This window comes from Armigeres subalbatus, chromosome 1, assembly GCF_024139115.2.
Source record: "Armigeres subalbatus isolate Guangzhou_Male chromosome 1, GZ_Asu_2, whole genome shotgun sequence".
NCBI lineage: Eukaryota > Metazoa > Arthropoda > Insecta > Diptera > Culicidae > Armigeres > Armigeres subalbatus.
The window spans coordinates 203,526,780-203,539,431 of record NC_085139.1 but is presented as its reverse complement, the minus strand read 5'-3'; the positions used below and the strand labels follow the sequence as shown (position 1 = coordinate 203,539,431).

The window sequence follows — 12,652 nt, the reverse complement described above, 5'->3', positions numbered from 1 at the left end:
ACCATTCCGCTACCAACGATAATGGTCTGTGACTTGTAACCTTCGCTTGCTGCTGCTTTGCTGCAGTAACTACTTCGCACGTAAGAATATCCGCGAACACACCTCCCAAACATCCGAGTGGAGACACTTGCTCACAGATAGACCACGTGCTGGTCGACGGACGACATTTCTCGGATGTTATAGATGTAAGATCCTTCACAGGTCCCAACATCGACTCGGATCACTATCTTGTAGTTGCAAAAATGCTGGCGCGACTTTCCAGCGTCACGAATTAACAAAACAACAGAACGATGCGTTTCAATATCCAACGCTTGTCAGTTGAAGGAGTTGTTGAACAGTACCACTAGAAGCTGGACGAGCGGATAGGAGATGTCACCGGATCTGGCGACTTCAACAGATTGTGGGAAAATATCCACGAAGCTGTGACTACAACAGCGCAGGAAGTGCTAGGCACTGCACTGCGACGCCAACGAAATGGTTGGTTTGATGAGGAGTGCCAGCGAGTGACGGACGAGAAAGATGTTGCTAGGAGTCGAATCCTAGTGGCTCGTTCCAACAGAGAGCGGTACAGTGTAGCAAGGGCAGAAGAGAAATTATTCCACCGCAGAAAAAAGGCAACACGAAAAGAGTGTGATAGCCAAGATGATAGCTGATGCCCAGGAGAACATGGATAGAAATAATATGCGGAGGTTTTACGAAACTGTCAATGGCACACGGCATAAGACTGCGACAGTGCCCGCCATGTGCAATGACCGAGAGGGGAATTTGCTGACAGACAAGACTATGGTGGCAGCCAGGAGCACTTCTAAGATTTGTTGAACGGTGAAAATTAGGGAGCAGGATGGACATAGTCGGCGACGGTCAAGCTATGGAACCACCAACGCTGGACGAGATTAAGAAGGCTCTAAACGAGCTGAAAAACAGTAAAGCTGCTGGGAAGGACGAGATCCCGGTCGTGCTTCTCAAACACACGGAAGTGAGCAGCTGCATCAATCAATCCACCACATTATCCAGAAAATATGGGAGGATGAAGAACTGCCTGCCAGCTGGTTGGATGGCCTCATATGCCCAATCTATAAGAACGGGCACAAACTAGAGTGTGCCAACTACAGAGGAATCACCCTTCTGAACTCGGCGTACAAAATCCTGTCGCATATTCTGTTTAACAGACTGAGACGGCTTGAGGAGTCCAGGAGAGAGAATACCAGGCAGGTTTTCGTGAGAGCCGATCAACGAGGGATCAGATGTTTAGCCTGCGAATGATCCTAGATAAATTCCGGGAGTACAACCTGCAGACTCACCATCTGTTCATTTATTTCAAAGCAGCGTACGATTCAGTCAAGAGAAATGAACTGTGGCAGATAATGTCCGAACATGGTTCCTGCGAAACTGATTAGACTGATACGTGCAACGCTCGATAGTTCGAAATCAAGTATTCGGATTGCAGACGAAGTGTCAACCTTGTTTGTGACCTTAGACGGATTGAAGCAGGGTGATGCACTTTAGAATTTATTGTTCAACATTGCATTCGAAAGCGCTATTAGAGGATCTGGCATGCAGAGTAACGGCACTATCATCACACGGTCGCATATGCTGCTGGGCTTTGCGGACGACATCGACCTTATTGGAATCGATCGCAAAGCACTAGTTTAGGCTTTTGTCCCACTGAAGAGGGAGACGGCGAGGATAGGCTTAACCATTAACTACCAAGACAAAGTACATGGTGGCAGGTAGAGATAGGGGAAGACAGAGAGCCAGAAGAACCAGATAGAACAGAGAACCAGATAGGGGCCGTGGGAGGCCACGAACACGCTGGCTGCACGCGGTGGAATCCGACCTAGGGACCCTGAACGTTCGGGGAAACTGGAGGATCATCGTTCAAGACCGACGATTATGGAACTCTACAATACGCCAGGCATAGGTGTATCGACGCTGTAGCCAACCAGGTATCCAGGTAGGTAATTGGATTGATTTAGTCATCAATACGAAGACGAAGTACACGATAGGAAATAGCTCAAAAGAAGCCACCCACCACGAGTTAGTGACGAAATAGAGGTGGTTGATAATTTGGTGTGTTGGCGAGCGATAGACGAATCCTTGATTCAGTAAATTTTATTCCGGCAGAATGGACGTAAAATTACAAAATTCCTATGAATATGTGAAATCGAATTAGGCACATATATATATAGTCAACTTAATATCGCGACCTACTTTTGGTGATTCGTTATCGCCTCAAAGCGTTGAGCTTCGGCTCTGATTAACCCCTTCTTGGTGGAGTTTTGTACCTGAATTTAATTAGGCAATACACTAATGAAGGCTCTAGTTTTAAGATAGATTTCTTTGCATGATCTCACCTTAGGTATTAAATTAGTAATAATAATATTTTTATGCGATAGTTCACAAATTCTAGGATAATAAACTTTAGCTGTAAGCAATAAAAAATTGAGCACATTGTAGGGCAAAAAATTCATGTTAAACTACGTTAGATGTTTAAGTTTCTCAATAATACCCATTTGCCTTATTCGCACAGTATTTTACGGATTGGATTATACGGATTCTACGCACAATTGTGTATAACTCATAGGATTTAGAAATACGTTTTAGATATGCCACTTGTTGTGTTCAGCTCAAGCATCTACTCTTTTGTCTGTTCTCAACATCTATTTGGTGATTGACATTCACTCAATCGACGATCCTTCTGTAGGTGCAAGGGTGCGGTCGCACTCATTTATCAGCGTTGGCAGTAACGCAGAAGTTGGAGCTAAGTGGACATCTTGACGTGGCGGGATTAACACTCCTCCGAATACACCGATGGTCCTCCTGAGGCGTATCCGTTTTAACGCCGACGTCAAGCACTGCAATTTTAACAGCTGGGCGCTCATAGATTCCATTGATAGTCTGCACTGTGGCCCACCTCACTTGGCCGTCTGCTCCTTGTTTCGTAGCTATTATACGTCCCTTCGGCCAACAGCTGCGTGGGAAGTTCGGGTCTACGATGATTACGATGTCTCCAACTTGGATAGGTTTTGCTGGGCTGAACCATTTTGTTCGGCGAGTAATCGACGGCAGGTAATCACGAGCCCATTGGATCCAGAATTGATTGGCCAAACTCTGGGAAAGCTTCCAGCAATTTCTCAGAGCTGCCGGACTATCGTCGAGGGATACCCATGACTTTAAACCGTTGGACGACCCGAGTAAAAAGTGATTTGGGGTGAGCACCGGGGATTCGTCGTCTTCTATGGGGATACTAGTTAGTGGTCTGGAGTTGACCACGTTCTCCACCTCAATCAGCAAATTTTCCAGGACTTCGTATGATAGCGTACGGTTCGGCAACAGCTTGTTTAGATTCTGCTTGACTGTGCGGATGAGGCGCTCCCACGCTCCGCCCATGTGCGGGGATGCTGGTGGGTTAAAACTCCATGTGGTATGCGATGTAGTGAACTCGATCATCATCCGATCCTTATCAATATTTCGCATGGCGGCTTTCAGTTCCTTGCTAGCACCCCGGAAGTTGGTACCTTGGTCACTGTAGATAACCGCCGGTGTGCCTCTTCTTGCAATGACGTTTCGAAGGGCCATGATGCAGGAATCGGTACTGAGTGTGTGTGCAATTTGCAAGTGGATGGCGCGGATGGTCAGACAGGTTGCTATTAGGACCCAGCGTTTCTCGGTTTTTCGATTAGCAGTTACCAAAATCGGACCGAAGTAATCCACCCCCATATGCGTGAACGGGCGAGAATAGGCAGCAAGCCGAGATGGCGGCAGATCGCTCATAGCTGGTGGTTGTGGAGCTGCCCTCGCGTTCATACATCTTTGACACTGCCTGCGGACTGTATTGTATACTGATTTGAGACGTGGAATCCTGTAACGTTGGCGAATTTCGTTGAGAACGGTGTTGTGGTTTTGGTGATGATATTTATCATGGTAGTGCAGCACTATTAGTCGTGTGACATGATGGTTACGAGGAAGAATTACTGGATTTACTGCGTCGTAATTAATCAACCAGCATTCACCGGTTCGGCCACGGACTCTCAGCACGTCAGATTCATCAAGAAATGGACAGTAATAGGCAATAGAGCTGTTTTGGGAATAGGCTTCTTATCTTCTCTACACAGACGATTACCGAAAAGGATAGCTATCTCCTCGGCGTATTCGTTACTTTGAGCGTGTCGATACAGGAAATTTTCAGCCCTTGTCAATTCCAGCTGCGTCAGCGATCCACCGGTTCGTTGCTTCGTTGTTATCATTTGCTTTGAATTACAGATAAACCGGAATATGTACGCCGTTGTACGCAGTGTCGTAATCCACCTCGAGAAGTTCTGTGGATTAATGATGGATTCATTTGCGGGGGCATGAACTAACAGATGCGCTCTTAACTCGGTGTCTGTCGCTCCGTACCGGTGGATAACAGGCCACTCTGCTTTAGATTTGCGAAGGAATTCTGGCCCTTGAAACCAGCGGCTGGAGGCACTGAGATCAGGTTGACGCGTCCATTTGGTTCCTTCGTCGGCCACGTTCAGTTTTGTTGGAACCCATCGCCACTCCTTTATATCGGTGGTCTCCAAAATCTCGCTTACCCGGAATGCCACAAATTGACTGTACCGTCGATGGTCAGAGTTCAACCAGCAGAGGACATCTCTTGAGTCAGTCCAGAAGTAGCGCTCCCGAACTCTATTAGATAGTGATTGAGCGACGCTGTTTGCTAGTCTAACACCCAGAACGCTCGCTTGGAGTTCTGAACGAGGGATGGAAAGGAATTTTAGCGGAGCGACTCTGGTTTTTGCAGTAATAAATGCAATCTCTATAAGGTCTCCCTCCTCGAAGCGAAGATACACAACGGCTGCGAATCCGTTTTCACTCGCGTCTACAAATGTGTGCATGTTGCAACTACTTTGCAATGTGGCGAATACTCTATAGCACCGTGGAATCTGCACGTCGGTAACCTTCGGTAGAACCTTTAACCAAACTAGCCACTTTTGGAACTGTGGTTCCTCGATGGGAGTATCTCAGTCAATTGATGACCTCCAGATCTCCTGCATTAATACTTTCAGGTACATCAGAAAGTGCGAGATAAAGCCTAGCGGATCGAACATCATCATAAGCGTACGCAGTACCTCGCGTTTGGTAGGTTTACGACGACCAGATAGCAGGTTCTGATCATACCGTGGAGACACTTTGAACGTGAAGCAGTCGGTAGTCGTGTTCCACCAAAGCCCTAACACCTTTTCGGTAGTATTCTCTTCTCCAGCTCCTAGGCATTTCTCTGTAGCCGCTTCTTCCTGCAGGGATGTCAAGACTATTGGCGAATTGGACAGCCAGTTGCGCATTTCAAATCCCCCTGCAGCGTGGATGCGTTTAACATCTTGTGCAAGCTTAAGGGCTTCTTCGTCTGTTTCGACGCTAGCAAGCATGTCGTCTACGTAATGCTTTTCACAATGGCATCAAAGGCTTGTGGGCACTCGTTTTCAAATCGTTTTGCGTTTATGTTCTTCACATATTGGGCTGTTGTAGGTGAACAACAGGTTCCGAATGCCATCACTACCATAACATACACGCTCGGAGAGCTATCCTGAGCATCTGCCTTCCAATAGAATCGCAGGGAATGTTGATCCTCCGCTCTCATCAGCACTTGGTGAAACATGTCCCGAATGTCTCCGCATACCGCAACTCTAAACTCCCGAAACTGAATCAAGACAGTCAACAGGGACGTGAGCTGGTCGGGTCCTTTCAATAAGACCGAGTTCAAAGAGATTCCTTGTGTTGTAGCTGCTGCGTCCCAAACCAGCCGTAGTTTTCCTGGCTTATTGGGATTATATACTGGAAACACCGGTAAATACCAAACACGTGGTTGCTGGATCTTCAGCTCATCGTTGGTCAATTTACGGACATATCCTTTCTGAATATAGTCGACCATCTTTGCTTGTAGCGCTTTTGCCAGTACTTCGTCTTTCTTCATCCGGCGCTCCAGACATTCCCATCTCCTGAGCGCCATCGCCTTACTGTCGGGAAGACGTACAGCATCATACTTCCAGAGAAGGCCAGATTCATAGCGACCATTCGTACGTTTCGTTACTGCTTCTAGGATATTAACTGCACGCTGGTCATCCGCGGAGAGTAGTACCTTTTCAGGCTTGGTGATACCCATGCTGTCAAGATTGAAATAGTTTTCATCGCCACATGAAGACTTTCATTGGAAATATTGCAATCACACACTTGCACAGCATGGTAGTTAACGTGGGTCGCTACGTGGTGAATGGATGAGCAGCTCCCATATACAATCCACCCTAGTCGTGTTTTAACGGCGATCGGTTCGAATGGCTTGCCTTCCCGACTCTTAAATGCGTGTCCAAGCTGCGCGTTGTCTAGACCGATCAAGATACGTGGATTTGCATCAACGTAAGTATCGAAGGGTATTCCAGAGAGATGACTATAGCGCTTCTGCATTTCGGCAGCTACCAAAGTTTGTGGTCTGAGTTTGAGTTGCTGTATGGTTCGAACATCCGCTAGCTTATATTTTTGGGACGATTTCCGCGCTGATGAAATGTCCACCTCAACTTATTGAGAATTGTTCTCTATCCTTTTGGCGTCACCTGTCCATCTCAAACAGAGAGCGGCTTGAGATCCTTGCAATCCAAGCTCCTGCGCTAGAGAATGTTCCATAAGCGTGAGCTCCGAACCATCATCTATGAAAGCGTAAGTCTGAACCATCTTCGCTGGGCCATAAAGCACGACAGGAACAATGCGGAAAAGGACATGGTTTGTCTGGGTTTGATGAACGTAGCAATTGGAATCCCTAGCTGCCTCTGCTCCTGAACTAAGTTTGGAACCTTCATAATTCTCGTTGTGCAGCAAGGGGTGATGGAGGTAGGTACACCCGTTGATTCCGCATTTGTTTTGTTGTCTACATGTGCCGTTGTGTTTACGAAGGCACTTGCGACACACCTATAGCTTCGCGTATTACTGACCACTTAGACTCGTAACTCAGTTCGCCAAATCGTTTACACTTTGCAATCGACGAACAAGAACCTTTGCACACAAAACACGCTCTTGACGGTTCTAGTGCCTGGGCTAGCGTTTCTTTCTCTGGAACCATAGATGTTTTGCATCTAATAGTACTTGAATCCGAGTGGACGTTGACGAATGCGTCTTTCTTAGAATTACGGTTTCGATGAGCAACTGAGGACGTCTGCATGACCGCACTAGCGTCCTCCGCCATAGCGTACAGCCATGTACTCAGATCTAGAAGATTAGGAGCTGGGTTTCCTCGGATGTACCTTGCCCAGTCCAGCCTCAACGTTGGTGGTAATCTTTCCACGAGTTCTAACTTCAGCGAAGCATTATACACGAAGTCTCTCACTCCGCACACTTCTATTGTAGCCACTAGATTTTCGACAGTAAGCGCAAAGTTTACCAGACTCTCTAGTCGATCCACTTCTGGTGATGGGAGTGAACGTATTTTTCTTATAGCCGCTTGGACGATTGCTTCTGGTCTGCCGTAGAGCATCTTCAGTGTTGAAAGAACCCCAAAGACATTGGAGGGATGGAGCAAACGGCACTTCACAGCTTCAAGTGCCTTTCCCTTCAGACATTTACGTAGGCGCAGCATATTTTCCTCATTGGAGAAGCCACACATCTGTGTTGACGAAGAGTACATGGAGAAGAACAGAGGCCAATCCTCAGGATTTCCGGAGAACTCCGGTAGCTCCTTAGAAACCGCTTGCCTAGCGGCCAGTTGACTCCTGTTGAGGACACAAATAGTCTCTTCTGCTGGAATTGGTACATGCTCCGTTGCTGGACCATTCAACGCTTGCCGCATTCCAGAATATGGCCTAGATCCTAGATTCATCGGAGGCATCATGGGCCGCATTTGCGGTGTAGAGCGTTGTTCGGGAGCGAAATTTGGAAATGTGTTTCGTCGTCCACCTAACGAATGATGTTGCTGGCTTGCATGTCGTATTGGCTGTTCAATAGGTCTAGATAAAGCTCTATATTCGGCTGGTTGCTCTTCCTCTACCACGCCGGAATCCTGGACAACCTCTTCACGCCCCGTATCTCTCATCCAGCGCGAAACTATGGACATCTTCTCAAGATCCTCATCATCCAATCCCGTCTCGCTGTCATCTTCTTGCTCCTCTAAGATTCGGTATTTCTCCTCCAAAAACCTTTGCTCTAACTTCTTCTGCTCCTCCAGTTTCTGCAACCGTAACTCTGTTTTACGTTGTTCGCTTTTTCTACTGCTCTTCTTCCCGTTTGATCTTGTATCGCCACAGTTCCTTGGGGGTGGACTCGGGGGTGGATTTTTTGCTGGTATCGCTGCTCCTGCATCTTTAGGAGGGATTTTCTGTTGGACCTTGCTTGGTACGGATGTACACACCGGGCAGACCCAACTGATTTCAGCTACTCCCTCGGTAACTTCCACGCAGGAAAAGTGGAACCATCTGTCGCAACCATCACACTGCACCATTCTACTATTGTCACTATCTACACACAACTCACAACTGTACCGATATGCACGCGCGCGACGATCCGGATTACGTCTGACAACGAGTTTTCCGTGTAAATTTGACAGGGATGATCTATGTTTCAGCTCTACAGTTGAAGCTACTTGCTTCGGCACTGCTCCATTGGCATTTAATTTATTGGCTACGTCAGCATTTACCTGATTGGTACGAAGAGGGTTTGCTGGTTTTACCGGATCTGTTGGATTATTGATGACCGATGCAGTGCGCAATGTGCCGACTCCCGGGTCCATCATGCCCACCGTTTCGCTCGTCGCGACCGCTGCTGTGCTTGCAGCTGCAGTGGGGATGTTGGCAGAAGATCCCGTTGCTGCGCATGTTGCGCCAGGTCCACCTTCATTGGTGAACATATCATCGGAGTCGTTCCTGCCAGATCCAGTATTCGATCCCTTGCCAGACATCGCACTTTTAGCCACAAAAGAATTTTGTAAAATGTTGGCGAGCGATAGACGAATCCTTGATTCAGTAAATTTTATTCCGGCAGAATGGACGTAAAATTACAAAATTCCTATGAATATGTGAAATCGAATTAGGCACATATATATATAGTCAACTTAATATCGCGACCTACTTTTGGTGATTCGTTATCGCCTCAAAGCGTTGAGCTTCGGCTCTGATTAACCCTTCTTGGTGGAGTTTTGTACCTGAATTTAATTAGGCAATACACTAATGAAGGCTCTAGTTTTAAGATAGATTTCTTTGCATGATCTCACCTTAGGTATTAAATTAGTAATAATAATATTTTTATGCGATAGTTCACAAATTCTAGGATAATAAACTTTAGCTGTAAGCAATAAAAATTGAGCACATTGTAGGGCAAAAATTCATGTTAAACTACGTTAGATGTTTAAGTTTCTCAATAATACCCATTTGCCTTATTCGCACAGTATTTTACGGATTGGATTATACGGATTCTACGCACAATTGTGTATAACTCATAGGATTTAGAAATACGTTTTAGATATGCCACTTGTTGTGTTCAGCTCAAGCATCTACTCTTTTGTCTGTTCTCAACATCTATTTGGTGATTGACATTCACTCAATCGACGATCCTTCTGTAGGTGCAAGGGTGCGGTCGCACTCATTTATCAGCGTTGGCAGTAACGCAGAAGTTGGAGCTAAGTGGACATCTTGACGTGGCGGGATTAACATGGTGTGTTTGGCTTCACTGGTGCCCGACAAAAACAATCTCAGCAGAAAAATTCTGCGACGCATTGTGACAGAAAGTCTCAGGAACTTTGAACTCCGCGAGACACTTCGATCGAATAGAGTTCGCCGGCGTTGCAAACAAACTGATGTCTAGAAATCTGTCATTGGGCAAGTAGTCTGCTAGGGACACGAGACCTGGGTAATGCTCGTGGGCGACCAATGCGCACTTGGAATCTTTGATAGAAAAGTGCTGCGTACCAGTCATGATGGGGTGCAGATGGAATACAGTACATATATGGAAACATTGGATGAGCCAGGAATTGCATCAGCTGTTGGGGAATCATCCATTGTTCTTACCGCGAAAATCGAGCGTGGCAAGAATGACGGACAACAATTCTGTGAAAATGGCATTTTTTAGAGATCCGACGGGTAGAAAAACGCGAGGTGAGCAGCTAGGTGACTCGGATAGTAAAAAATTGTATACCAGTTTGACTTTTGTTTACATCTCTTATTCAACAAAACAAAATGCAACAAATTCCACTTTGACTGACGGAAACTGCACAATATATTTAACACTATTACAATTGTGACGAACGGTAGACGCATTCAAAAGTTATGGCGAATCTGGTGTTTCGCATCATAGAGGTTTGTTTGTTGGTTAAATACAAGAAAGGATATATCGTCACTTTGTGGAATGATCTATATTTTTATTGCATCATTCAAATCGACTGGTTTTCTAATATTGCGAAAAAATAAGAGAAAGGCAATTATCCAAAAAACGGTAGCACGAGTATTATTCTAGAACTTTTTTTTTGTATATTGACGAATAAGAAAGCATCCACCTAATTTGTTTGATAGTCTTCAGTGTTCCGCGCTTGACTCAGTCGTCTTTTAAACTTGTGCAGACATTCTTCTATACAAGCTTCATCTGAAATTGACTTTAGTTTGATAATTTGATCCCTTCTAGATAATTTAGTTTTTAATTTTTAGGTTTCAGTTATCTGAATACTGAAAACTCAAATATTGATAAAATAAATACATGCTTCAATAGTACAGATAAAGAATAGCGCACGCCTCAACAAACCAGTTTTCAATGGCAAAAAATATGAAATGTCCCATGAAACTTACCGGATTTCGCAGCAACAAAGACTAGAACTGAGAGCACCACTCGCAAGTTGACCTTCATGGTTGTTCTCTGGTAAACGTCTCGAAGACAGAACTATCAGTTTAAAAAAAAACGTTGCCGTAAAATAGGGCCGCTTCGACGCACGACGAATACAAGGTTCACAAGTTCCTGATACGGAATAATATTATCGACCGGGGCACATGAGGTTCTGACGCGATTCAAAATTTTGCACCCTCGCACTGTTACCGATCAATACCCAACAATAAATTGACTCAAACACTTAGCATATCATATGCTATGCAGCGGTCACACTTCCGATCAAAGACGAATCCTCCGAGACACCCAAACACACACTATATTCTTCGCAACTCAAATGTTGAAGGCGGTATCGACGGAAAATACCGGTTCTCTTTGGAAATTAACGTGTTGAGATCTTTCGGCGATTCGCTAGCACGTATTACTCATACGGCTCACTGCACTCGATAGCGTGTGAACACTTGACCGCTTCCTTGGAATACTTCGAATAACGTAACTACATTCCTTCCACTGGCAATCAATAAATACCGTCCAAACGAACATGTGCACCACCGCGCGCGGCTAGCCCAACCTTTCGAATAACCAAGCCGCACAATTAATCACCAATTTACTGCGACAAACTGACGAAACCTGAATCCGTTTCTAGATCTGCGAAATTGGATGCTTCTTCGGAACAGCGGGTCTCAAATGAATTGGCTCCGGTTGGGTGACGTGTTGCGCTATTATTACCGCTATTACATTGTCGAAAATCTCTACCACAACATCTCACGTAGCTGCGATACTAATGTGCGAAGATTGATTTCGCACCGTACCACCCAACGAAGGCTTCGCCAATAAATTGATAAACGTAATTGAACTGATAAGAGAGTCCCAACTCGATACGGTCGATGGTGCTGAGGCCGATACTAGTTATTGTTGTAGGACGATAATCTCACGCGGCGGCTTCTTTCTGACTAGCGGAGTTGTCCGTCTTATCGGTTCAGTTGTCCACTGGGAACTGAGCGGCCGTATTCAAGCAAACTATCATTTTTAAGAAACGGTTGCTAACGCCGCCGCCGATTTCTTGCGTACTGATACTGATGCTGCTGATGCAGTGAGCGTGCGACAGCGTCTCAGGGAGAGTTTAGTAACAGAAGAACGGTTTCCGCGTGATCCACCTACTCTCGGATGGAGCATCTTGAGCGCCGAGAAATGGGATGGCGCGAAACGAAAGAGAGTGTGGTGTGATTACTTGCACTTTGTAACAATGTTGCTTGATGCCCACAATACTGCTGCAACGGAAGATAGTCAATAATAGTTATATCGCTGGACATGCTCACATTTATTATTTAATTAGGTCTGGACTGGTGAATCGATTTTACGGTATAAAAAACTAAAAGCCTTTGAAACGTTCTGCGAATCGCTATCGTTAATGGAAGATTGGTGGAAAACTTTAATTTTGTAAAGAATCACATGATAATGTTCCACAATAAACTTCGAGACAATGTGAAGTCTTCAGCTATTTGGATGTAATATGAAGCACATTGTTAATTTCATATAGGGTTACTGCTTCAGGACTTCAGGTAGCTCCGATATTCTTCTCATGAAAAACAAAGCAATGAAAAAAAACGAGATTTACTCTTATTTTTGTGATATTTTTAGCAGTAAGCACATGTTAGTAAAAATAAGCGAAAAAATTGGTGCTGTATTTCTTAGCTTCGCGATGAGATGAATATATGTTCAGTGAGATGGAAAACGTAACAGTTCCCCTACTTGAACTTAATATTTATACTCGTGCCCTCCTTAGCCGTGCGGTAAGACGCGCGGCTACAAAGCAAAACCA

General features: G+C 45.3%; 1 protein-coding gene across 1 annotated transcript in view; it reads right to left on the bottom strand.

The window, feature by feature from the left end:
- Positions 1 to 11,869, bottom strand: part of LOC134205687 (uncharacterized) — a 51,113-nt gene extending 39,244 nt beyond the window's left edge. The window contains exon 1 of the mRNA XM_062681205.1: positions 10,797 to 11,869. Coding sequence (XP_062537189.1) covers positions 10,797 to 10,854 — 58 coding nt within the window. The 5' untranslated portion in view covers positions 10,855 to 11,869. The remainder of the gene's footprint in view (positions 1 to 10,796) is intronic.
- Between the last annotated feature and the right edge of the window lie 783 nt (positions 11,870 to 12,652).